The sequence below is a fragment of the Hyperolius riggenbachi genome, chromosome 5, assembly GCF_040937935.1.
Source record: "Hyperolius riggenbachi isolate aHypRig1 chromosome 5, aHypRig1.pri, whole genome shotgun sequence".
Taxonomy (NCBI): Eukaryota; Metazoa; Chordata; class Amphibia; order Anura; family Hyperoliidae; genus Hyperolius; species Hyperolius riggenbachi.
In genome coordinates this window covers 162,437,923-162,462,231 of record NC_090650.1, presented here as the reverse complement: position 1 = coordinate 162,462,231, position 24,309 = coordinate 162,437,923, and the positions used below count along the sequence as shown (strand labels likewise).

Here is a 24,309-nt window from a genome sequence, read left to right as displayed (position 1 = left end):
AAACACGTGCAAAAATGTGCAAAGTGCAAACACATGCAAAAATGTGCAAAGTGCAAACACGTGCAAAGTGCAAAAATGTGGAAAGTGCAAACACGTTCAAAGTGCCATGTGCAAAGTGGCACTTTGCACGTGTTTGCACGTGTTTGCACATTTTTGCACGTGTTTTCACGTGTTTGCACATTTTTGCAGTTTGCACGTGTTTGCACTGTGCATGTGTTTGCACGTGGCACTTTGCACGTGTTTGCTCGTGGCAGGCAGGCAGCACCTGGCCTGGTGTGTGTACAACACACACACAATCACATAGCAGGCAGCTGCAGCAGCACTGCAGCACACACTCTTAATGTCACATTTATGACATCAATCAAGCAAATGAATGATTTAACTATACTATAGTGATAGTGAAGGGGTTAATCACTGAACAGCTTAGGTTTATAACTATGTACAGCCCTTTGTAGGGCACCAGCAATGGAGCAGGAGCATGTCTCTCAGGAAGCATTCAGCAAGCCAGGACGATCTGTCTCATCATGGCAGCCCTCCTTATTATACCAGGGGGGCTGGCCAGTGTTCCTTTCTGTGATTGGGAGCCAGGGTTTAGGCTGGGAGGCCTCTGATTGGCTTAATGAGGTCAGGTGGGGCTGGCCAGGGTTCCCCGCTGTGATTGGTTTCTGGTGCTTCTGCTGGGAGCCCTCTGATTGGCTCCCATGACGTCTGGACCTCATGCAGTGTTTCACTGGTCCAGATATCCGCGGATATCCGTACTATCCGCGGATATCCGTATAGCGCAGCCAACTATCCGCAGATAGCTATCCGGATACTGGACCAGCTATCCGGAATCCGGATCCGATCGGATAGGCCTAAAAAAGTCGGATATGCGAGTCTATTCGGATATCCGGTATCCTGTTGAGCAGCACTGCTGTTGTGTATCTTTTAGAGCAGAAAGGACATTCTGTGTTCGGGTCCGCTTTAAAAGTATGCTGTGCGCTTTGCTGGAATGTGGGGCATGTCTTTTGGCTAGTTTTTTCAGCGATTTGGCGATTTTTCAGCGATTTGCTGATCACTGGCGATCAGCAAAATGATGCTGTTAATGCAAGTCAATGGTAGTGTTCACACTGTAGCGATCGTCAGTGATTAGCGATTTGCTGATGGTGCATGCAGCATTTTTGGATCGATTTTGGAGTGATTGCATTTCAATGTTATAGAATCACAAACATAATCACTCCGAAATCGCTTTCCTGTACAGTGAAAAAACAGCTGGCGATCAGCAAACCGCTACCAAAGTGCCCAGTGTGAACTAGCCCTTTCATTGCAGTAAAAGGCAGCTGGGCAGTGTGATTCTCCCCTCACCCTCCGTGACTCTGCTGTGTGCAGGCTGCACCATAGCGGAGCCTTTTACTGACAGGACATTCCTCAGGTTAAAGCTGTATACAGGGGGATCTGCCTGTGCTTTCATTGTCAGAGTGATTGAGGCTGACAGCCTGAATACAGATTGCAGATGTTCATGAGAAGTATGCATGGAATTATGTGAAAAAAATGTGTGTTTGTGTGTGCGTGCTATGGCCACTCTGCAGGATATGTCCAGCATGACTGTGTTTATATATCACTACTAGCTGGTGGCCCGGCGTTGCCCGGGTATGTATTTGGCAGGTGTTGGCTCTGCCCACTTTTCCTAACCCTAACACACAATTATTCAATTACTTAATGACCAAGTGTGTGAGTTTTGCGGTCTTTTGCATCAATAATTTGCATTGAAATAAAATAAATCTTGCTGTGGCTCCACCCCTTTTCTGAACTTGGACCCCAATCACCCAGTGGCCAACTGTACCAGGTACAGGTGATTAATAATGCAAGAGGCTTGTGCCATTTACTGTGCAAGAATGGCAGCAATTAAATATTCCCCTTGAAAATCAATAGGTGGATTTTGATTGGCTTTTGTAGGCTCCACTCACTTTTCTGAATATTAATCCGAGTCACCCAGTGACCAACTGTGCAAAGTTTGAGAACCCTACCATTAACAGTGTAAGAATGGCTGCAGTTTACATTTTCCCAATGAAATTTGTATTTTTCTCCGTCCACTGATGTTCCGACATTGCTTGGATATGTATTTGGCTGGTGTTGGCTCAGCCCACTTTTTCTAACCCTAACACACAATTACTCAATGACCAAGTGTAATAGATAGCGGAGATGCCGCCGCAGCGGTGAGCGGCATGGCAGCTGTCTCCGCGTCTCAGCCGGCAGCCTCCGCCGCACAATTACATGGTGGAGTTTTGCCTGGTCCTTCAGTTGCACATAGACTGAGGGCTACGCGCGCGCGCGCCAGGCGACAGGACCTTTATGCGAATAGAAGGGGAGTCAGCTGATCGGCCGGCAGGAAGTGACGTCAGTGGAGCGCACGCTTGTAACGAGGAAGAGGTGAGTCCTACCCGCCCGTGCCTCTTACACATAGCGGCTGCTTGTATTTAAGGCTGGAGGGGAGCGGAGCACGGGGGACCCAGGCGAGGGAGGGGGGGGTCCGACCTCCCTCCCCGCCGCTAGGCCCAATACCCCCGTCCTGCCAGCTACCCCTCCAGCTCGGCGGCCGGCTCCCCGCACCCACGGACGGGCGGGTGCCGCCCCTGGAATTTTGCCGCCTGAGGCAAAAGTTTCACCCCGCCTCATGAGCGGGCCGGCCCTGCCTATATGTAATACTTACACATGGTACACAGAGTCCAAGGGGGTAGCTTTTGGAGGCTCCCAGTGCTGGAGCGGAGCTGCACAGGAGGACAGGGAAAGCCTCATTAGGATCCATATGCTTCCCCCTCCCGAGGTAAGTACCCCAAGGGGCTGTTTTTTAATACAGACATTGCACTCTATGCAATGTCTGATGTTGTGCGTGTCGGCCACCTGCACGCGTTTCCAAAACGCGGCTGGAAACGCGTGCAGTGTGAACGGGGCCTTAGAGGGGAATTGTGCACAGGAAACTGCTATAGGAGATAGGTTGCTTAATTGTTATGCAGGGATATTCTGCCTGCTATGTGGGGGATATGCTGCCTAATTGCCATGGGGACAGTCCCTGATGCACTAAACAGTGGTAAAATTGCTGTGCGCAGGGAGCACACAGCAATCTTACCATTACTAACCTATACGTTTTATATCAGGCTGCGCCACCTTACACACAAAGCAATAAACACAAGTCCTTAGAACAGTTACGATTAGTATGAGTAATTTTAAAGTTCATATATCCACTGTGCTCTCACAATCAGTTAGCTTCCTACAAAGAGAAAAAACTGTACATCGCGTAATACTGTTTGCACAAGTACTCTAAACCGAGATCCCCATGCAGTGTGAACCAAGTGCCGTCACTCGTGAATAAAACAACCACCCCTCAATCAGGTAGGCTCACCAGATTGTAGCCACCTCGCTTTACAGGTGGATCTCAGGCTTTACACTATGTTTCACCACGGAACATCAGTGAATCATACCAGGGACCAGTATAAATCTCTTTTAATCTTCCATATAACTTGAATAAAACATATGAAAAACTTTAATCGCACAGCATGAAGTACAAGTATCAGCCAACATCCACGCTTCATGCGCTACTATGCACTTACAAGATCCCAAAAGGTAGATAGCATATCACAGCTGCGTTCCCAGGGCCTGGAATTGCTTTCGCTTGGTTATCGGACGGCGTCCCGCTCACCGAGATCATACGCTAGTCTGGCTTCCTTCCGCGTACCGCCGCTACCTCCTTGCGTAATTCCGTCAGGCTTACTTGCTCCTCCCCATTCTTTGTAGGAAGCTATCTGATTGTGAGAGCACAGTGGATATATGTACATCAAAATTACCATTTCTAACGTTGAAGGAGTTTAACCCGTATGAAACTGCTTGCCCCAGGCTCCGGCTGAGTGGAATCCAACAGACACTGACTCAGATGAAATGATCAAAGATTTATTCGCAACCGAACAGTGGTCACGGAATTGTTATCAACCAAAACACTCCAATGTCAAAACACACCTCCCTTGCACATCAAAGGTCAAAAATGCACAATATCTAGTCTTCACAGCCGGTGCACCGGTAAAACCTGCGGAAGGAAACGGTTACACAGAAATTATAGTGAGCTACAATAGGTCTTCTCATACAACAATCAACCACTTTACAGCATATACAGATCACAGTACCGTTGTTGGGCGTGGGCTGGGGAAAGGGTTGGTCTACTGAGCAATTCAGTCCAGTACCTAATCAGTTCTCAGTCCCTTGGCAACCAAGTCCAAGCTATATTGCTCAGCAAAACCTTGGGGAAACTCGTGACAGTTCGCAATATGATACTGAATAGATGACAGTTTGTTGGTTGGTCCAATCAGGACATTCACCTTGCTCCAAGATCTTTTAGACTCTTTGGGTTTTATTTGTAGCACTCAATACACTTTACTCTTAATACCTCCCCTCTGGACTGGGCTTCCCAGAACAACAAACAAAATAAAATATAAATCAAATAATCAAAAAGGGTTAAAGCAAAATAAAGATAAATTAAATAAAATATAAAGTGACCGATGCACCCCTCTATACCGTCAACACCACCCTCCTACAATAGAACTTTCTTTAAGTGCACTTTGACTTTAAGGCTGAATAAGCTCTGAATTAGAGTTGATGAAAAACTTGTAATCCAAGTTGGTTAAAGGGGCCCATACACTCAGCCGATTTTCTGGCCGACCGATCGATCCCGATCGATCGCAAATCGGTTGGCCAATCGACCGATCGATGGCCGATTTCGATCGATTTCCATCGAACTGGCAGGGTGGAAAATTTAGGTCGATCTGATGAGATTGCTTATCTGTTTGCATTGGCCTTAATGGAAATCTGATGGCAAAAAATGCCATCAGATCGAATTTCAATAGATTTCAAACTGAAATCTATTGGAATTCTATCCTGGTAAAAAAATTTCTAAAAACGCATCAGATAGATCATCAGATGCATTTCTTATCTATCTGCTGCCAATCTGACGAGTGTATGGGCACCTTAACTCTGTATCTTGATCAGATGACAGTTCACTTTCTCCGTAACACACTTTAGTATCACAAGTAGCGATGCAACTCCTCCTCTTCCACTTAACTTTGCAATACTGACAGGTTCTCTTTAAATATCAAACTGTTTGTAATAAAACTCTTTGTAATCAACACAACAACATATGAAGGTTAACTTTTCACTTGAAACGGACTTGACAGGTATAATGTCTCTATACAACAGGACCTTATGCAAGCGGGGGCTGTGTCAGCTCAGCAGGGTGCTTTATGGAGGCTATGAATGTCTCCTAGTGACTGTAGGGCCTGGACTTTTTATAATCAATAGCAACTTGTCTCACTTTATATCAGCAGCTTTCTTCTGCATAAACAACTGTATTCTCAGCACAAAGTCTCTGTGACTGTACATCACTCTCACATAGGCAGTCTTTAGCAATACCACTCAGGGACAGAATTTGGGCCTCTCCAGGTTCTGGGTTGCTATCATCAGCAATCTTACGCTGGACACTGGCTACTAACTGCACACACTTTATGGCTTAGATTTGGCTCTCAGGCCTATACTCATCTGACTGCGAATGTCTTTAGGTCAAGGTTAATCGGGATCTGCTGCCTCCGGTTGGTGTCCATCCGACTGCCGCTGTCCTTACTGCTCGACTGTGTCTTTCACTGGATGGCCGCCGGGTCCACCTAGCTTCCGGGTGACTGCAACAGCCTTTCTCTGCACTGGTCTGGGCTCCCACCCTGCTCCGCACTGCTTGCTCCTGCTCAAGTCCTCTCTCCTCCACGCTCTCTCCCGCTTTCCTGACTCCAACTAGTTCCTGCCGGTTACACCCTTCTAGACCCTGCCCCGCCCTGCGTCTGCGCTGTAACTCTCTGACAGGCTGTGTGGGGCTCTGGAAAGTCCCAGCAAATTCCCCTACTTTGCATACTGTGGTCGCCTAGCAATGGGTTGTGCGACCTTTCTATCGCTTACTGGCCCTTCTCATGCGCCGTTTTGATTCTAGCAGCATGATACTTAGTTTTAAAGACGCCACACAAATAGTAATGCTTAACCTCTTGAGGACCGCAGTTTTAAACCCCCCTAAAGACCAGGCAAGTTTTCATTAAATTGGCCACTGCAGCTTTAAGGCCAAGCTGCAGGGCCGCACAACCAGGGGTCTAGTCCTGGGAAAAGAGGTGAGTGGACTCACCCCAACCACGACCACCCCACCCCCCTCCCCAGCAAGCCCCCCCCCAACAAAAAAATAAAAAAAAGATACAGATGCACTAGGCTAGAGCCTTCAGTTTACATGGAAAACATCACAACACGCTCCATTCCCTGGCACTGGCAGTCACAAACATTGCCTTGCTGGGAGAAATCCTTGTTTTTCAGTACAGATTTTTTTTTACAGACTTTTTTTCTCATTAGCTGACTGCTGAGTGTCCAGTTATCAGCGTGTTGGGATCAGATATGAGGCAGCTCAGGGCTTGCAGGAGACACACTCAGCTAGGTAACAGGGCTGCCAGCCTGATCCAGCTGGGGGAGGAACGGACTGAGGAGAGGTGATGTGATTTGTGACTGAAGAGCTCTGCACTTCTCTTTCAGTTCTGAAGCAAAGCAGACAAGCAATACACAGCATTGCAGACAGCCTGTCACTGAGCCTGCCCTGCACTGCTTTCTCTCCAATGCTCTGCTTCCGAACTACAAGTAAAGTGCAGAGCCCTGCAGCCAGCTCTCCTCAGCCCGTACCCCCCTCCTCCCAGCTGGGTCAGGCAGCTCCTTATTACTAATATATTGTATCTGGATACCTGCTGGAGAGAGGATGAACTGAAATCCCCACAACGCTCACATTCTAAAGTTGGACGGGGATGTGTGGGCGGGCTCTTTCGGCTGTCTCTCTGTCTTTCATTGGCAGGAGAGAAGAGCCCTTTGCTAGAGTTGTACTGATTGGAAGGCAGACCGAGAGGACGGGACAGACAGAGGAGGATGCTTGGAACTTCCTCTGCTCGGAGATCAGCATGATTGTACTGTACCGCGGTGGCACTCATTTGGACGGACATGCGTCCTGTTGGGGTGGACGACGTCCATCCTGTAAGAAAAGTAAGTGGATGTCGTCCACCTGCGTTCACGCCCCACTCGACCCCTGCGCACAACACAGCACATAAGTGATTCTTCCCCCCTTTTCTCCCCACCAACAGAGCTCTCTGTTGGTGGGGTCTGATCGCCCCCCAGATGTTTGTTTGTTTGTTTATTTGTTCCTATGTGTTTGTTTTTTTAATAAAAATTTGGGGTTTTTTCCCTCAGCTGTAATCCCCCCTCCCTCCGCCCGCCGGCCAATCCCCGTGATCAGCTGTCATAGGCTTCAGCCTATGACAGCCGATCACCTCTGTGTCTCAGGAGGGGACAGTCGTGTCACACGGCTGTCCCCAGTACAGCGCTGCTGCTAATCGCAGCGCTGTACATCTAAACGCCGTCTAACAGTCTCCCGAGCGGCAATAGCTCCGCCCACCAAGCAGGAGATGCGCGCTCCGTGCGCGCGATCTTCTGCAAAACACAGCCCCAGGACTTTACGCCAATCCGCGTTAGGCGGTCCTGGGGCTACCGCCACGTCCATCGGCGTGACGCGGTCGGGAAAAGGTTAAGTAATCTGTAACCCTCTTTTGGGAGGGTTACAGGAGCATCACCTATTAACCCATCAGCACCACACACTAGCTGTGGTAACGTACGATACACTGTATGTTACTCATGGATTAACTCGTGTGGTGCTAATGGGAAAATGAGCGTTGCTCTCCCAGCGTTATTAATGATAAAAATCGCTGCGTGCTCCTTGCGCATGGCAACTTTACTACAATTTAGTGCATCAGGCCCATAGTGTCGAATTTTGCGAATTAGCACTTTATTAAGTTATGCCCATCATATTGCCACACCCATAATCTGCCAGGACCACACCTACTACACCACAATTAATTACATGGTCCCCCATCACTGGTGCCCAGAATTCCCCCTGGATCTTCGGAGAACCTAGCAACTCCCCTGCTTTGAACTGAGTAAATTGACTCCATCCTGAACCTGTGGTAATTAATAAATGGATTTTAAGGGCTTTAACCTCCCTGGCGTTCAGTTTCTGCTGGATTTCTGTTCAAAAAGTGATCCGGTTAATTTTCATAACCATTTTTCCTGTAACTTACCAAAATGTGTCAAGCAAGGGTCTAGTGTACATTTTGAGATTAATAAAAGCTTAAAACACAAAATCTAAATTAATTTCAAAATGATTCCCCAAAAGCTCTGATCATTTATACTTCCAAGGTGCAGCTGCTTAAAGGGATACTATCCATGTATGCATTTATTTTTAAATGCTGTATGTTGTAGCACACATTAGGACAAGTACTAGGAGCAATTTGATTCCTCACACAGCTGTTCCTCTCAGCTGTAAAATCCTCAGTCAGTTTTGGCGTCAGTGTTGGATACAAAATGTATCTAATACTGAGGGCTCCCAGAGGGCTAGACCATGTCTCTGCACAGGGGAGTTGCTATCAACTCCTCAGTTTATAGTTTAATTATCACCTTGCTGAAAGAATCTTGTTGATATGGTGGTAAGGGGTTAAATATTCTAGCAATGTGTGTTTATTATCTTTGCTTATCTTTACTGATAAAGATACTAATAATGCTAATTGTAGACAGTGGTCTGCCCCTCTCAGCAGCTTGTAAAGTGGATGCAGCCTGGAGTGAATCACCTCAAGCAGACAGCCAGTCTGAGTGTAAACACACACTTGTGGTATAGCTTGTTATATTCCAGCAATATTACAGATCATTTAGTTACCTGTTACCACCTCAGATCAGCCTATTTCTCCTCATGACTCCTGCACGCTGTGAGTGACACAGTGAAATATATTTGTGAGCTGTGTGACAGAGTAACCAAGCAGCTCAGGGTGACCCAAACTACTATGAGCTGTGTGAGAAATGAATTTTTAAGCAGGGATAGCGAGAGAGAGACCTGGGTGAATAAATAAAGTGCCCCTAGCACTAGTGGTAATGTGTACACTAATATAGAGTATTAAAAAAAAAGTTGTTTCAATCGATAGTATTCCTTTAACCTGCACTAATACAAATGTAAAGGTAGCCATACATCTAGTGATAATGGACAGATTCGACCAAAAGACAAATCTCTCTCTGATTGAATCTGATTAGAGGGAGAGATCTGTCAGCTGCCTTTACCCACAGGCCGATTTCCGATCGATTTCAGCATGAAATCTCTGTGGAAACAGCAGAGCTCCCCACATCTGCTGCTGCCCTCTTAGTGTATAAATGTACCCTTCATGTGTGCATTTATACATTACCTGTCCTGCGTCCACCACCGCGTGATGCCCATTCATCTTCAGAATGTTATTTGCAATGTAGTATTTAGTCCCCCAGTACTGGTATCGAGGTATAGGTACCCGCAATATAGATATCCAGGTATTGGTGCCCCTTGTAGAGAGAGCCTGGTATAGCTAGCCAGGTATAGGTGCTCCAGTATAGCTAGCCAGGTATAGGTGCCCCCGGTATAGCTAGCCAGTTATAGGTGTCCGCTGTATAGCTAGTCAGGTATAGGTGCCCGCTGTATAGCTAGTTAGGTATAGGTGCCCGCTATATAGAGAACCAGGTATAGGTGCCCACTGTATAGCTAGTTAGGTATAGGTGCCTGCTGTGTAGCTAGTCAGGTATAGGTGCCAGCTGTATAGCTAGTTAGGTATAGGTGCACGCTGTATAGCTAGTCAGGTATAGGTGCCCGCTGTATAGAGAGCCAGGCATAGCTAGACAGGTATAGGTGCCTGCAGTACAGCCAGCTATAGTTGCACCAATATAGTCAGCTATAGCTGCCCCAGTACAAGTGCCCCAACCCTCCAGCGTTCTGTCAGTTACTTACCATACCTCTAGTCAGTGCCGATCGCATCACCTCTGGTCCAGTCACCAGCTCCGCACAGCTCTTATCTTGAATGTCGGGAGCATTCGGGCTCGGTCATAACATCATCAATGTCACGTTGCCGAGTCCCGATGCTCCCAACGTACAAGGCCGGAGCTGTGCGGCGGAGATGATGCGATCTACGCTGGCTAGAGGCATGGTAAGTAACTGACACAGCGCCAGGGTTCGCAGGGGGGTTGGGGCACCTGTACTGGGGAAGCTGTCCAGGAGATTAAATACGGGCAGTGTAGGACATTATGTCCAGGAGATTAAATTCAGAATTAACCTGTATTTCCCTGATGATTTCTTTACAAGAAAAATGGTTGAATAAAACCCCTTTCCAGACTGATTTGGAGGAACTTTCTTTACAACATTCTGCTCCAGCATTGACTTTACAATATCACTGAGAGCCCTTCTTATCTGACCTCTTAGCCGGGAGTATACACACCTTCTCCTAGGAAACTCGCAAAACTGAAAGCTTTGTCTGATCAGGTTCAAGATGAAGCTGCTGGAAGATATGTTTTTCCACTGAAAAAAGAAGTCCGCCAATCTCCCTCTCAACCAATTTGCTGGCGTCATTGTTTTTCAATCTCCAGCCACAAAAAAACTTTTCTTGGTCAGATGTCTATTAATTGCCCAACTTTTTTGAATGGGTTTATCTTTTATACCCTGTCTATTCTTTCTGAAAAATGTTTTATTCTGTTGAAATTTACGCTTTTTGGGAAATCCTTTTCTTGTCAGCAGTTCTTTCTAAAACGTCATCTAATTTAGGCACAAACAACAATCCCCCATTGAATGGAATATTACATATTCTAGCCTTGGAAGTCTCACTACCATCCCAGTTTTTTATCCAGAGGTTTCTTCTAGTGGAATTAATCAAAGCTGTAGCTCTAGCATTAATTCAAATATTTTCAGACACTGCATCTGTTATATGGTATAAGGCGTCTTTGTTATATGGCATCTATTATATCTGTATGCAGTAGCCTTTGCTGTTCAAGAATTCAGGCCCAAGCCTCCCCTCCACCAAGAGCTCACCATTACCAGGTTTAGCCTCCAGACAGAGCCTCAGTCCATCACCACAAGCCTTCAGCCAGAGCCTCAGCCCACCGCCACCAGGCCTCCAGCCTTAGACCACTAAGAAAAAATTGGCTGTGAATTGGGGTGTGGCCTGTGATATATATATATATATATATATATATATATATTTATATATATATATATATATATATATATATATATATATATATAAATATATATACAGATGGGCTGCAGAACACAACAGGAAAGCAGTGACAGGGTCTCTTGGTTACGCTTTAACGCGGTTAAACTCACCAACTGCGCCAAAGTGTCCCCAATCTGGTGAGGCCTACTCTAACCAGGCAAAAATGCTAGTTTTTATCATCGTTCTAGTGGGAACCATGCCAAAAGCCCAATAATCAACTAAATGGGAGAAAAGAAAATTAAAAACGCCTCACCTTCTACTAGCTACTGACTGAACTATGCTTAACTGTGCTAGAGGTGGGCGTGGTTATGCACACTCACAGGGGAAAATAATATATACCAGGGGATGAGCAGCACAAACCAAATTATATGCAATATATATATATCGTATTCAATGTTAAGTCACTGCAGCTAAAGCTAATAAAATTTTGGGATGCATTAAAAGGGAAATAAAAGCTTGAGATGCTAGCATAATATGGCCCCTGTTTAACTCTCTAGTACAGCCTTTCTCAACCTTTCTACCCTGGAGGAACCCTGCAAATAACTTTGGGATATCAGGGAACCCCTGCAAACAATTTTTTGATCTCGAGGAACCCCTGCATTTATTTTGGAAGAGGTATGATCTTTAAAAGTATGTGTGGCTGTTTATTTCACTACCCCTATTACACTACCACCCATTATACTGTCTCCTGACCCCCCAATTTAGTGCTTCTTGTTGAAGTATCACCTATTATAATGTGCTCTATTATACTACCCACACGATGGGGGAAAATGCCAAGGAACCCTTGCAGAGTACGCGAGGAACCCTGGGGTTCCAGGGAACCCTGGTTGAGAAAGCCTGCTCTAGTAAGACCACATCTGGAATATGGAATTCAGTTCTGGACACCACATGACAGGAAAGATATTGCAGTTTTAGAGCAGGTGCAGAGACGAGCAACAAAATTGATATGAGGCATGGAAAGTCTCACTTACCAAGAAAGGTTAGACAAACTGGGTTTATTTAGTCTGGAGAAAAGATGCCTTAGAAGCAGTGGCGTACCTAGGGGATTTGACACCCAGTGCTGAGTATTATATGACGCCCCCCCCCCCCCCCCTGAAAAAAAAATGGAAAGGAAAAGGGCGAGTGCGGCGAACTATGCATGCCAGGGCAGGTAATGCCAGGTATAGGTGTAATTAAGTTGCCCCCAGTATAGATAGCTAGTATAGTTGCCCGCAGTATAGCTTCCTGATTGGCGGAAGCACAGTGGGCGGCATTGAAGGCGGAGACCTGTGACGACGAGGACGCAGTGTTCCAGCGCTTGGAACGCGGAAGTCAGAAGGTGAGTTGTAAACCTCCGCCCGCCGCGCCTGCTGAGCCTTCTTGCCGCTGGTATTCTGGAGGGGGACAGAGCAGAAGGAGGGGACCCAGGTGAGGGGGGGGGGGGTCTGGCCCCCCTCCCCGCCGCTGTCCCCGCTGCTCCTCCTTGTAGCGCTGCTTCCCCGCATTCTTGCTCTGCACTGTTGGAGCCGGGGGGGAGAGCGTGGCGACACCCCCTTGCCTGTCCATCACCCGGTGCGCCACGCCCCCCTGGGCCCAATGATAGGAACACCATTGCTTAGAAGGGATCTAATTAACATGTATAAATACATCAGAGGGCAATATAAGAGCTTGGCGGATGAGCTTTTTGTCCCCAGGCTTTCACAAAGGATGAGAGTACATGATCTGCACATGGAGGAAAAACGTTTTAGACATTTATTTAGGAAAAACAAAAATAAAAATTTGCTTTCCTAAAACAGAAAGAATTTGCGATAATTCAGGTTGGAGTGAGCTCCAGATGTCTCCCAGAGCACCACTGCTGAACATATGCAAATTAACCATTGTACCCTTAGAAGCTAAACACACCTCCAGAACCGCTGGAATGCAATGATGTGTCAGCTTGTTAAACTGTACAGAGCCATAATAATCCAACATGCATACAGACTGTTTCGGATTGTTTGATCCTCATCAGTGCATGGCATGGATTAATTTGGCTCTATGGAGTAGGGCTTGTAAACCGAGAGGTACAGACTAACCAGCAAGGTCATGGTGACCCAGAACTCATTGGAGTGTGTAAGGGACTACAATGGTCCTAAAAGCCCCCTTACTAAGATGTTAAGAAAAACAAAAATTTGCTTTCCTAAAACAGAAAGAATTTGCGATAATTCAGGTTGGAGTGAGCTCCAGATGTCTCCCAGAGCACCACTGCTGAACATATGCAAATTAACCATTGTACCCTTAGAAGCTAAACACACCTCCAGAACCGCTGGAATGCAATGATGTGTCAGCTTGTTAAACTGTACAGAGCCATAATAATCCAACATGCATACAGACTGTTTCGGATTGTTTGATCCTCATCAGTGCATGGCATGGATTAATTTGGCTCTATGGAGTAGGGCTTGTAAACCGAGAGGTACAGACTAACCAGCAAGCTCATGGTGACCCAGAACTCATTGGAGTGTGTAAGGGTATTTAGGAAAGGGCTCTTTACAGTAAGAGTGATTAAGATGTGGAATTCATTAAGATGTGGAATTATGGCAAATTTTATATCTGCGTTTAAAGGGGGCTTAGATGCTTTCCTTGCGTTGAAAGACATCCATGGCTATAATTATTACTAGGTAAAAAACATGTAGGAGACCCCCCAAAAAAAGGCATATCATCCAAGTACCAACAAAAAACAGGATATAGTTATTTAAAATATCAAAACATTTAATTATTTATCAAAAAGGAGAAAAACATACACACACAAATGCATAAAAGGAACCAACGGCAATTAGACCAAACCACCGACTCAATCCACACATACACTCCCTCACTCATACTCAACCCCTGAAAGTGCGAAGGAGGTACCCCAACTAGAGAGGTTGCATATATTTTAGTTGCTGCGGGAACAAGTTCCCCAATAGATTGCAAGATATGTGTAGAACAAGCAAAAGTTCCTGGGTCTGTCCGGATGTCCGTGCCAGATGAACTAGACAGTCAAACAGTTTCAACAAAGCAAGGAGGCAGTCAATGATGCATAAAGCAATGCTCCAATGAGGTAAAGCAACAGTTAACAGCAAGCCCAAAAGCACAGAGGTCAACTTAGCGGTACAAAGGATCCTCCACATAAAGATGTTAGTAAGTGAACGTGAGCTCATTGTCCATTAATGGTTAGCAAGGAGCGACAGACACTGCATGCAGCATAGATAAAGTCCTATGAGTAGTAGGCATAAGGCACATCAAAAGTAGTCAGGATGGTGTCTTGTCTGCTCCGTTCAGTATAACAGTAGATCCGACAGGGTTGATCCCATCACTGTCCACATAGAGATGTCCTCCAGCAGTTACGGGCCAAATGATATAACCTCCAGTGTAAAGACTGTGGCATGCTCGTTTGAACATGGAGAACATGCACCTCCATTACTGTGAACCCATGCTATGCATTTGAGTGAACCTAACTTGCCTAATCTCCATGCTCCCATCCAGTGACTGACTAAGCATTACCATTGTACTCATTCTGTGCTGTGTGATCTGGTTTTCTTGTATTCCTGTATTGTCATATTGCTGTATGTCACCCCTAAATATTGTCTGTAACCTAAATTAATGTCCAGCACTGCGTAATATGTTGGCGCTTTATAAATACAATAAATAAATAAATAAATCTCAAATAGCATGGCCAGGGTGAGGGATTAGATGGAACGTTCACCAAGCAAAGGGTGCAGCTGCGGGGGTCGCCAGGTGTCAGAAGCCTTTAGATGCCAAACCATGCTGGACTAGACATGTTTTGCTGAACTTCTGGCTTTTTCAGAAGGGGTGTGGCAACCATACAATCCATCACCATCCATGCATTCTTAAATCTAAATGCTCGCCAATCAGCACGCACAGCGCCCACCCACCACGGCCCAACCCCTCGATAACGAGTGAGGGAGAGAGGCAAGCAGCATCTTCCACTAAATGAGCCGGGTGGAGGGGGCAAGCGCAGCAAGCACAGACAGGCGCGGCCACAATACACATTTACAACCCATAGAGCAGCCTGCCGGCCACTCATCCCTGCTAACCACGCCCCCTCACAAGGGAGGGGGAAAGAGGTCAAGAGGGAAGAGAGGAACTAAGAGGCCCAGCCATCCCTTAACAGGGAACGAGAGAACGGATGGAGCCCTAGCGGTATCAACCTCGATAACAGCATAAATCACTCAAAAAAAGTAATATTAGGTCTACCTAGGAACCAAAAGAATATACAGTAGATATACCTGTATATGCACATATAGTGGTGGAAAACTATGACCCAGATAAGTAGTTGAAATAGTAGATTATACAATCAATTCATATCATCCAACCAGATAATATAAAAAACATCAAAAAATCTTCATCATAAATCTGAAAAAATCTCACGCTCCCACGGCCCCGGGTACAGGTTCACATACGACGGAGCACATGTTGTGCCCATCGCCGCGCCCTGCACCTGGAGGTAGTGGGTTCCTTCAAAAACAAAAATGTTGCTTGATAACAAAAACTGTAAGAGAGACAAGAGGAAGATGTTGTGCGGCACATTCTGCATACCCAATTCACTTAAGAATAATTCAATGGCCTCGATTCCCAGGTTGTGCGGGATTCTAGAATAAAGGGCCTACACATCAAGAGCCCACCAGCACAGTCCCCTCAGGTACCTGCATACCATCCAGGACCTGGAGGAGATGTACGGTATCCCGTGTGTACGAAGGTAGGGCTTTAACATGAGGCTGCAGATGACGATCAGTGTATATACTGACCTTTTCTGTTAAAGAGAGTCTGAAGCGAGAATAAATCTCGCTTCAGACCTCATAAATAGCAGGGGCACGTGTGCCCCTGCTAAAACGCCGCTATAGCGCGGCTTAACGGGGGTCCCTTCACCCCCAAATCCCCCTCGATACACCCGGGGAGCGCTTCCTGGTTGGGGCAGGGCTAACCGCCGCAGCCCTGCCCCACGCGCGTCTGTCAGCGCGTATCTCCGCCTCTCCCCCGCCCCTCTCAGTCTTCCTTCACTGAGAGGGGCGGGGGAGAGGCGGCGATGCGCCGCTGACAGACGCGACTGGAGGCAGGGCTGCAGCCGTTAGCCCTGCCTCCAGGAAGGGAAATTCTGTGACCTTTTTACGACACACTTTTGCGGGGGGTGGGTTGGGGGTGAAGGGACCCCCGTTTAGCCGCGGGATAGCGGCGTTTTAGCAGGGGCACACGTGCCCCTGCTATTTATGAGCTCTGAAGCGAGATTTATTCTCGCTTCAGAGTCTCTTTAAAGATCCCTTACCGGAAATGATAGGACGCCCCGGTGGTTTCATCATATTTTTATGCACTTTAGGAGGTGTATACAATGTAGGAGTGATCGGATCTGCAACCTTCAAGAAGTCACCCAAATCATTATCGATGACATCTCGTTCAATAGCATCATTTATGATGGCAAATAATTCTTTCTGGCACCTTGTGACCCTCATGTAGCAATCCTGCACACCCAGGACATCAAGGCACATATCTCTGTACGCTGAGGTGGTCATAACCACTACACTACCACCTTTATTGGCGAATTTTACGGTCCACCGATTCTGTACCGATCGATCAATCAAAGTCTGTGATTCTTCATCACTTAGATTCTTGTGCCGCACAACATCTCTACTCAAGTCCCTCAGATCCTTGTCAACCACTAAGATAAATGTTTTTAGATTGGGGCATACTGAGAACGGAGGACATTTTTTGGATCTATTAAATAGTCCAAAATCCTTTCATTGATGATGGTACCCAGAGGGCGGATGGGGGCATGTCTACATCTCCACTCCATCCGGGTCACTCTCATCCTGAAATTCAAAAAGATTGGGTAGTGCCACTAGGTCTATATCTGACCACTCACGAGCGCCTGAATTAGAGGCAACCTTCTTTTTTATGTCCTGCCTCAATGATTGCATCAAAATTTGTCTGCCAAATAAATACAGATCAACAATTGTTTTAAAAACATTGATGTTGTTAGTAGGGCAGAATCCTAAACCTTTACTCAGAATTCGTAAAGCGGTAATTGGTATAGTTTCACCAGTAAGATTCATTACTTGTGGAAATCGGGTTTTCAATGACATCCATAACAGGAACAAATGGTTGGTCCCCACCCAAGGTGGAGTCTATTCGTTTAAAGAAGAAGATGAAGACACAGATTATAGCATCTTGGATCCTCCCGCCGCTCCCAAAGCGGATTGGGGTTCGCCTACCTCGCCACCTGCTTTTCCCCCACCACATCCCTGACCCTTCTTGGTCAATTTACCTGGTTTCTTAATCTGATTCTTTTCTGTTTTGAATCTTGTGTAATAATCCTTACTATTGTCCTTTGCGGAAACAGAACCCAGTGAAATAATTGAACTTACTCCACTCACTGGTGAGTCAGACTCATAAGCATCAGCTGGTTGTTGAAGAGGTGGATTGGGAATTTCCGCTTGCTGAACACCTGATTGGCCTCCCTTAGGTATTTTGGGGACCTATTTCCTAATACCCAACCTATATGCCACACCTATTCTATAGGCAGTCCTGTCTCTCGCTAATTTCTGATCACGTTGGACTATTAGTACCTTATTACATTTTCTAATATGACTTTCCAATTCCTTGTTATGTTTTTTATATAATGAATCCTCCCAATGTGCCTCCAGAGAGCAAGTTATCTTATCAATCTCCTTTTCAACTGTAATGAGGTCACCCCCATCCAAATCGCTCATGAGAGTGAAGGTGGCCACACACCATACAATTTTTTAAATATCTGTTCAATTTAAGAATTGCAATCAGTTTTTCTGACTGATTGTAACATTTCAAAAATATGACCAATGTACCACACACCTATGTTCAATTTTTTCCCCAATTATGATAAAAATGATTGGAAACTCTGACAAAATTGCTAGGGTGTGTATATTAATAAATTGACAATCTAACACACAGGGGCGTAGCAATAGGGGGTGCAGAGGTAGCGACCGCATCGGGGCCCTTGGGCCAGAGGGGCCCCGAAGTGTCCACCCTCTATCACAGTATTAGCTCTCTGTTGGTCCTGTGCTGGTAATAATCACTTCTATAGATGCTTTGAATAGTAGTAATCATTAAAAAACTGTTCCCCATTCCCTTCTTGCACCTCTGACACTGTGGTTGTCCTTAGCAGGTTTTGGTGCGCCGTATCAATTATGTATAGAGTGCTTGGGGGGGCCCCATGTAAAACTTGCACCGGGGCCCACAGCTCCTTAGCTACGCCACTGCTAACACACACCATACAATCTTTAGAAAGATTGATGAAAAATATCTAGCATTCCGGATCGATAAAAATAGAAGAAAACGGAAAAAACGATCGGATTTTTCAGTCGAATGAAAAAAAGCTTTTGATTTTTTCGGGAGATCCGATCGTTTTTTATCGAATTGCCGTAAAATCGGATGATTTTATTGCATCGTGTGTGGCCACCTTGAGACAGACCTTGGCACAGGCTTCAAAATTGGACTCCCACCTCTTTTTAAATTCATCCGAAATATTACTCCTGTGTGGGAACACCTGAAAGCGCAACCACATAGGGGCAAATTTATCATCCAAATAAGTCTTCTTGTACTTCAAATTCCAGTACAGGCGAGACTTCTTTTCGTATAATTTTGTAAGTTTCCTAAAGCCCCCCGTTAATCAACTAATGGGCCTCCCTATCACCCCGAGATTGAGAACAATCCCTCTCTACCTGCGACACCAGCGCGTCCCAGTGCAGCATCCCTGAACAGACAACCACCAAAAAAATGTGTGAAAGAAACGGGAATGTGTCCAGGGATTAAAGTCCCTATTAACGTACAGAACTTGGGTTTTGCCCCTTGCGGACACAATAACCAACCAAAAAATATATAATGTTGGTTGGGGTATTGCCTTCCATTTAAGTTAAACAAAAAACGTGTAGGAGACCCCAAAGAAAGGCATATACCCCAAGCAACAAAAAAACAACAGGATATAGTTATTTAAAACATCAAAACCTGTTATTTATCAAAAAGGAGAAAAACATACACACATAAATGCATAAAAGGGATCAATGGCAATTAGACCAAACCACCGACTCAATCCACAATGCCCAGTTTTACTTGATTGCCCTCTGGAGTTGGGAAGGATTTTTTTTCCCTTTTGGGGCTCATTGGACCATGCCTTGTAAGGGTTTTCACCTTACTCTGGATCAACAGGGATATGTGGGATATGTGAGGGAGCAGGCTGGTGTTGTACTTTATTTTCTAGTTGCACATGTGTCTTTTTTTCAACCCATATAACTATGTAACTATATATATATATATATATATATATATATATATATATATATATATGCATATATATATATATGCATGTGTATATATAAATATAATATATATATACACATATATATATATATATATATATATATATATACATATACATATATATATATATATATATATATATATATATACATATATATATATATACATATATGTATATGTATATATATATATATATATATATATATCAAACATTTACCACAAGGATTAACAGGCTTTTTTTTTTTTTTTTTTTTAGATGTCTCCAGTTTACTTCTGCAACATCTGCAGTGCGAAGCATCGAGGTCCTGGTAGTGCAATTCTGGACATGAAAAAATAGGATGTTCTCAAATCCTGGAGCAATGCAGCATGTCTCTCATTTGTCCCGTTGGCTTCTCTGAAAGTTGCTTTTTGTGATGTACTGGAAGCCTTTTTTTTTTCTATTGACAAGCAGACATAAGAAACTAACATATAAGGATTCTGCTAAATTTTGGAAGTAAACATGACGTAACAAGAGTTTTGAAGTATATGTGTTTCAGTTTAATAAAATACTATACTGATTAAATTAAGTTTTGGTCAGTTAAACAAATGTTTATACAGTGGGATGCGAAAGTTTGGGCAACATTGTCAGTCGTCATGATTTTCCTGTATAAATCATTGGTTGGTATGATAAAAAAGTCAGTTAAATATATCAAATAGGAGACATACGCAGTGATATTTGAGAAGTGAAATTAAGTTTATTGGATTTACAGAAAGTGTGCAATAATTGTTTAAACTAAATTAGGCAGGGGCATACATTTTGGCACCACAAAAAAAGAAATGAAATCAATATTTAGTAGATCCTCCTTTTGCAGAAATTTAAAGTCTCTAAACACTTCCTGTAGGTTCCAATGAGAGTCTGGATTCTTCAATGAGAGTCTGGATTCTGGTTGAAGGTATTTTGGACCTTTCCTCTTTACAAAACATATCTAGTTCATTCAGGTTTGATGGCTTCCGAGCGTGGACAGTTATCTTTAACTCACACCACAGATTTTAAATTATATTCAGGTCTGGGGACTGAGATGGCCATTCCAGAACATTGTACTTGTTACTCTGCAATGAATGCCTTAGTGTATTTTGAGCAGTGTTTAAGGTCGTTGTCTTGTTGAAAGATCCAGTCCCGGCCCAGCTTCAGCTTTGTCACTGATTCCTGGACATTGGTCTATACAATCTGCTGATACTGAGTGGAATCCAAGCGTCCCTCAACTTTGACAAGATTCCCAGTCCCTGCAATGGCCACGCAGTCCCACAGCATGAAGGAACCACCACCATATTTCACTGTAGGTAGCAAGTGTTTTTCTTGAAATGCTGTGTTGTTTTTCCTCCACGCCCTTTGTTATACCCCAATAACTCAATTTTAGTTTCATCAGTCCACAGCACCTTATTCCAAAATGAAGCTGGCTTGTCCAAATGTGCTTTAGCATATCTCAATCGGTTTGTGCTGTGGGTGGATAAAAGGCTTCCTCTGCATACAGCAGCATCTTGTGTAAAGTTCGCCGAATGGTTGAACGATGCACAGTGACTCCATCTGCAGCAAGATTATGTTCTCACCATTCGTCGCTTCTGTTAATCTGAGATTTTTCTTGGTCTGCCACTTCGAGCCTTAACTTGAAATGAGCCTGTGGTCTTCCATTTCCTCAATGTGTTCCTAACTGTGGAAACAGCTGAAATCTCTGAGACAGCTTTCTGTATCCTTCCCCTAAACCATGATGGTGAACAATCTTTGTTTTCAGGTCATTTGAGAGTTGTTTTGAGACCCCCATGTTGCTACTATTCAGAGAAATTTAAAGGAGAAGGGAAACTTACAATTGTTCCCCTTAGATACTCATTCTTATAATTGGATTCACCTATGTATGTAGGTCAGGGGTCACTGAGCTTGCCAAGCCAGTTTGAGTTCCAATAATTAGTTCTAAAGGTTTTGGAATCAATAAAATGACAACAGTGCCCAAATTTATGAACCTGCCTAATTTTATTTAAACAATTACTGTGCACTTTCTGTAAATACAATAAACTTCATTTTACTTCTCAAATATCAGTGTGTGTGTCTCCTACATGATATATTTAACTGACATTTTTTATCGTAACAACCAATGATTTATACAGGAAAATCATGACGATTAACAACATTGCCCAATAGTTCACATCCCACTGTATGTGTACATATGAACATTATAATGTCATTATGGTTTTTCAAAATCAGTTCTCCTTCTACAAAAATAAAAATTTTACCATCTTCAGTTTTTTCCACTTGCAGGACAAAGACCAAATAGATTATTGAAATTGTGTACAATGTGTATTCTTAGTAATATTATAAAACTAGTTCCCTGCGGTACAAATTAAATAAAAAGTTAGTTTGCTTCTGCAGCTTTACTGTGCTCCCTTAAGTAATGGTTGTCAGTCACCTCAACTAGGGACTCTTGTGCCGTTCCCTCGGTGTCCACGACATTCCTTCTTAGAAGTGTGTTTGCATGGATGCAAAAGGCCTCAATACACACAGGATACAGTGTAAATGTTAATGACTGCCAGGCCTATTGAGTGCTCCTAATGGCCCGTACTCACGGGCTGCAGAAGTGGCCTGTCGCCAGCACACGTGAGCGTGCTAGCGACAGGCCGGCGACAGCTTCTCTCCAGGTCCCTCCGCGTACACACGCGGAAGAGGGACCAGCGGCGAGACGGAAGCTGTCGCCGACGTTCCTCCTCCCCCCGCCGGAAGCTCCATTTACCTCTATGGAGGTTGCTGTCGCTAGTCCGCGTACTCACGCGGACTAGCGACAGTTGCGGCGGAGGTGCGGCGGCGACTGTTGCCATGCGATTGAAACTTTCAATTGCATGGCGACAAGAGCGACGGGCGACAGTTCGGGGTGCGCGCGCGTGCGACGGCCCATACTCACGGGCGACCTGTCGCCGCAACACGCGCGCGCCGCGTGTTGAGGCGACAAAAGTCCCTCGTGAGTATGGGCCATTATGCTGAGTGTATGTGCATGGCCACATACTGTGAGATAAAGGTGTTGGAATTTAAGGATTATATTCATGAATTCTGGGCCCTCATTTAACCGGTTTCAGCAAAGGAATTAATATGCAGAGTGTCTCTTTAAATGACATTTCTGGAAGAACAATACTGAAGGGTTTTAGGAACAGTTGTTTATATTTCATGAAGGACATAGCACAATCATCATCCAAGGGCCCTTCTGTTACACTGGTACAGTTACACATAGTTGTTACATAGTTATTTTGGTTGAAAAAAGACATATGTCCATCAAGTTTAACCAGAGAACAAAGTACAACACCAGCCTACTCCCTCACATATCCCTGTTGATCCAGAGGAAGGCGAAAAAACCCTAAGGCCCCGTTCACACTTGCGGTTTTGCAAAAACCGCACCGGATGTCCGGACCGCACCGGAGCCGGATCGGACCTAAACCGTACGGTTCCTGTCCGGATCCGGTCCGGTTGCATACGGTTTCCGTGCGGTATGAACACGGTTGCGGTCCGGATCCGGATTCTTAAAGAGATAACAACCTGTATAAATACCTGGGGTTCTGGGAGGTCAGCAGAAGCTCTGGGGTCATTGTTGGAGACAACTGGACGTGTGGAGACCATCCTTGGATACAGAGACAGCAGTTGGGACCATGGATCCAGTCATTTTTTACGCTTATTACCTGGGAATTCTCTCCTTCCTGTTGTTTACCTACTACTATGTGGGGAGAAGGCGTGCTCCTCGCAGGAGATGGTGGGTGCACCCTCTACTAGCCAGGAGGCAGAGGAAGGGAGAGTTCCAGGCCCTCTACCGGGACCTCAGACGACACCCACAGAAGTTCTACAGCTACACTCGGATGTCTATTCCCCTGTAAGTATATAGGCCTAAATACACCAACCCCCACCATTCCTAAACACCCCACCCTCACCCCCACAACACCTCATCCCTGTATACCTAGCTAAACACACCACCCTGACCCCCACACCCCTGTATACCTAGCTATACACTACACCCCCACCCTCCACAACACTCCCAAACCTCTGTAAACACACCTCCCCCATCCTCCACCCAACACCTTGTCCCACAACATACTTTACAGCTTCTTCCTTTACATCTCCTGACAGGTTTGATACCCTTTTGGAGATGGTGAAGGATGACCTTAGGAAGAAGGATACCACGTTCAGGAGAGCAGTCACACCACAAGAACAACTACTCATCACACTGAGGTATGTAAAAACAAATTTTTTTATTGCAAAAACAACCACTTTCCAACATGGAAACATTCTTCCAACATGGAAGACAAAAAAATAACATATCTATGGTATAGCCCGGTCAGTTTTAAGGAACACCAACCACCAACTTTGTGCTGGAAGAGTTGCAGGGCATAGCTGCCCAAGTGTCTTTCGGGGACACCAGGCCCTAATAAATTGAAGTGCTTCAAAAACCTAACCACTGGCACATGACCCTCTGAGCCATGGGTGAAGGACACAGGTCAGTGAAAAGGCTAGGCCTCTCACCGACCAGTCAAGGTGTCCTTCATCCATGGTTCAAAGGGTCTTGTGCAAGTGGTTAGGAACAAGAACAAAGTGAGGAGCAAGAGGAACCGATGGCAGAGGAGCAGGACTACAGGTGCAGTGCAACAGGCACAAGGTTGTGACCCAGGCAGTGTCTTTCGGGGACACCAGGCCCTAAAATTGAAGTGCTTCAAAAACCTAACCACTGGCACAGGACCCTCTGAGCCATGGGTGAAGGACACAGGTCAGTGAAAAGGCTAGGCCTCTCACCGACCAGTCAAGGTGTCCTTCATCCATGGTTCAAAGGGTCTTGTGCAAGTGGTTAGGAACAAGAACAAAGTGAGG

The 24,309-nt window shown here is 45.2% G+C and overlaps 1 protein-coding gene across 1 annotated transcript in view; it reads left to right on the top strand.

Annotated features, from left to right (window-relative positions):
• VPS41 (VPS41 subunit of HOPS complex) overlaps positions 1-20,001 on the top strand; it is a 1,049,902-nt gene extending 1,029,901 nt beyond the window's left edge. Inside the window, exon 26 of the mRNA XM_068238292.1 lies at positions 19,696-20,001. Within this exon, the coding sequence (XP_068094393.1) occupies positions 19,696-19,776 (81 nt within the window). The 3' untranslated portion in view covers positions 19,777-20,001. The remainder of the gene's footprint in view (positions 1-19,695) is intronic.
• The last annotated feature ends 4,308 nt before the right edge of the window (positions 20,002-24,309 follow it).